The sequence below is a fragment of the Morus notabilis genome, unplaced genomic scaffold, assembly GCF_000414095.1.
Source record: "Morus notabilis unplaced genomic scaffold, ASM41409v2 Scaffold1234, whole genome shotgun sequence".
NCBI lineage: Eukaryota > Viridiplantae > Streptophyta > Magnoliopsida > Rosales > Moraceae > Morus > Morus notabilis.
The window spans coordinates 45738-49540 of NW_010359378.1; the positions used below are offsets into that span (position 1 = coordinate 45738).

General features: G+C 34.7%; 1 protein-coding gene across 1 annotated transcript in view; it reads right to left on the minus strand.

The window, feature by feature from the left end:
• The window catches only part of LOC21388081 (zinc finger protein 8), a 4139-nt gene extending 3426 nt beyond the window's left edge, over positions 1-713 (minus strand). Inside the window, 2 exon segments of the mRNA XM_024163066.1 lie at positions 5-280; positions 282-713. Of these exon segments, the coding sequence (XP_024018834.1) occupies positions 5-280; positions 282-571 (566 nt within the window). The 5' untranslated portion in view covers positions 572-713.
• Between the last annotated feature and the right edge of the window lie 3090 nt (positions 714-3803).

The following is a 3803-nucleotide window of genomic DNA, read 5'->3' on the forward strand; positions in this document are numbered from 1 at the left end:
AAACCTAGTGGCGCTACTAGAATTGGCGGCCCACGTGGGATAAGCCGCCGCCGCGGGGGAAGAGCCGAGACGGTGGTAATTGATGAGGCCGTACACGTGTCCGTCGGAGAGGCTTCCGCTGTGCACCATGGCGGACTGTAGGTGGGCCCGCTTCGCGTGCTGCCGCTCCCTCTTGTGGGCGTTTTGGTGGCCCCCTAGGGCTTGGGATGTAGGGAAGTTCCGGCAGCAGTAGTGGCACTCGAACCGGCGGCTACTCTCGCCGCCCTTACCGTTGTTGTTTTTTACTGTTGCTGTTGTCTTCATTGTAGTGATTGTTATTGTTTTTCGAGGACGAATCGTTTTCGCCGCCGCCGTCACCGTAGGCATTGGTGACGTCAGCCGACTGATCATGCGAGTCTTCAGCGTTGGCGACATCGCCGCCGCCTCCGCAGCTGCCGACTTCTTTGCCGAAGAGCCTTATGCCGCCGCCGCCTTTTTCTTTAACCGGAGCTGGCCGGATGAAGGGGAGCTGAGAGAAGGACTCCACGTTCATGAAATCGTGAGTCTCTCTCTCGGAGGTGGTCTTGTCCATGAAGAAATAAAGAGTTCAACTAAGAGAATTAACAATAGGAATTTAGTGAGGGAAACTAGAGAGAGAAGAAAAATATGGAAGAGAGAGAGAGAGAGAAGAGTTTGAGTTATGTGTTGAAATTTGTGGGTGTTGAGTGTGAAGTATGAAAGTGTGTGGGGGTGAGGAAAGAAGGGAGGGGTTTGGTGGGACCTATATGAGAGTAAAGCCTGACAACGCCAAGTTCTTGAGAGAATGCTTTCGCTTCTCAAACTCAAAGTACCAATATCCCATCTTTCCCAATTCCATTTATTATTATTATTATTATTATCATTATTATTATTATTTCTCTTGTTTTTGGTTTGATATGGACGGAAACTTCTTAGTACACCCCAAACGTAATATGTATTTATACCTATATATATTAATATGAGTGTATTTTGATAATAAAGTTTTTTGAAATATAAGCCTTTATCTCTATCTAAATATTAGTAAAGTGGAGACCACCATATGGAGAACGCAAAAGTGATGGAATTAAATTTTGCTATAATTCTAATTCTTAATTAAAGCATTAATTTTCTTGAAAATGTTGAGTAAAATAGTAATAATGAACAATGATAACGACGTGTGAGGTGGAGATCATATTTAACTATAAAATTTTAAGCAAATGCAGAGGTTGAGCCTAGCTATAGGAGATATTATAGGTTAATGTAGTTTTCAACTTTTCATTATTGTAAACAGATAATTTTCACGTCTAAAATGTGTTGCTGCAAAGCATGAAAAATGATTAGGCTAGGGTCGGTTTGATTTACACGTTCAAGTCAGTGATTCTAATTCATTGGCGGAAATTTTATGAAAAAATAAATTTTTGAATTCAAATTCTTTGAAATACAGTAACATAATAAAGATTATGGATTCAAGTATAATAACTAAATGGGGCCTTAAGAATAAGAAATTAGCTTTTGTACCATGCAATCAAGCTCTAATTAGCGAAATGGACTGCATTATTATTTTGGTTGTTCCTTTTTTGAGTTTTACTTGTATGATATATCACATTGTACTTTTAGCATTCTATAACATATACATATACATATTTGTATGTGTGCATAACACTATAATCAGTTGTCACATCAAGGATTAAACAGCTCAGCTTATTAGCGACTGTCTTCCCACATTAATTTGGATGCGCAGACATCAACTATTACATATTGATTGTGATTTAATATTTGTTTTACATATCGGTGTGGATTTGATTTGATATATCGTGAAAGTCGCATTGATTAGAATATAAACTATATTTACTTCGCATATGACAATATCAACATAATTATATACTATCATGATTCCAATTGTCACTTTACTAATCAATTAATTAAATGGATTTTCGACAAAAAGCTATTCAAGCTTAATCTCTTGTTTGAACGCTTCATCGCAATGCTGAATTGACTATTGATGAGAAAGTAAAATTAATAAGTTAATATAATTTTGGTAATGAATTATTTATTTTTATCCTAATTTCTGTGTAATTAACTACATTTCATCCCAAAACAAAAAATGAACAAAATAAAAAAAAACAAAAAAAAAAAAACTCTTATGCACTACTTGCCAATTAGTTTTTTTCTTTTTTAAATGAATCGGGTGCTAACCCGTTTGAGAGAGCTAAGAGATTCCAATTCATGACTAATTCATTCATCATCACCATCATCATCATCATTATCATTATTATTATTATTAGTTTTTTAGGGAGAATCCTATAAACCAAATAAAGTTTTGGCATTAGCTGATCTATCTGCCTGGAGAATGGCATGGTCATGCACAGTCTATCGCAGCAAAGTTTCACCACTGACTTTTTCTCAGCAGATCTGTCTGGTTCCTCATATTCTCTCTTGTTGTATGTATGCGTGTACGAGTATATATATATCCATCAATCACCACCTCCATAGTAAGTTTTCCTTCTTTTTTATTTTTCTTTTTAAAAGTTTAGTAATTCGTGGGAGGAAAGAAAAAAAAGAAAAGAAAAATGACCCTACTTGTTCGGTAAATCCAATTCTCTCTCCAGGACCAAAGTACGTACTAATTGTTGGTTTTGATTCTTTATAGCTTTGTTGGCTGTTTTATATATGTTGCAGGGATTTTTGCAGAGGTGGTCCTCAAAAGAAAAAACGTATAACCATTTACACTATAACATATATACAGAAAAATAGAAGAGCAAGCAAGTAATTATATCATTCCCTCAACCCCAGTTCTATCCCTAGAACTGCACCCATTTCTACTCTCTCTCCCTCTCTTCCCTCATATGTAATACACAAATATATATATATATATATATATATGTATCGCTGTCTACGTAAGAGTTACCGGATTGAGTGTGTGAATATATCAAACAAGTTATACCGTTCATATATGACCTATATGGGTCCACATATGCAATACTTGCATCTACCTTGAATTTTTGTTTTCATTTTTGTGCAATTATTACTTCAAGTCCCCACTTTACCATTGTTTTTTTTTTTTTAATCTTTTATTTTCTTTATTTTTTTACCTTACTACTGTTTGATCTGTTTTTGAACAAAAGTTAATGTCTTATCTAATTAGTAGGTTATCCCATAACCTATATATACACACACACACACACATACATACATATAGGTATGCATGTCTAGGTTGTACTTGCCTCTCCTTATAATTACATTATCGATCTACCAAATTTAACGGCATGAAATAACCAGATGCTTACATGCAACTGTAAATAGTTTACTTTTTAATTTTACCTCATTTGACGTCGATTATTTGTCCAGAAAGTGGTATTTCTGTTTCTCAAAAAGGTCTATTGAGTAATTGTCAAGAAAGTGATTCTAATTTTATCAGCCAAATGGAAGATCAGTATAAGTAGATGTATAAAGATCGTACCAGATAAATGACATTAATTTATAAGTAATTAATTGAACACGGATAAGTATACTTGGGCCGTTGGGCGTAAACTCCACATTAAATTATTTTGCTTAGTGATTATCTATATTGAGTAATGGAATTCTTCAAAAATCAAACTCTAATAAGTGACCTCCAGACCACATAAAAATCAATATATAGTATTAGGGATAAATTAATCAATAGTTTGTGTGTGCGCATATATATACATATATATATATATATGTTATGTATATACTAAATCTAATCCTGGCTTCTCAACTCTCAAAAATGTTAATGTTGATATTTGATGCAGGATTAGATTCGGGTTGTAAATGAATTAGAAATT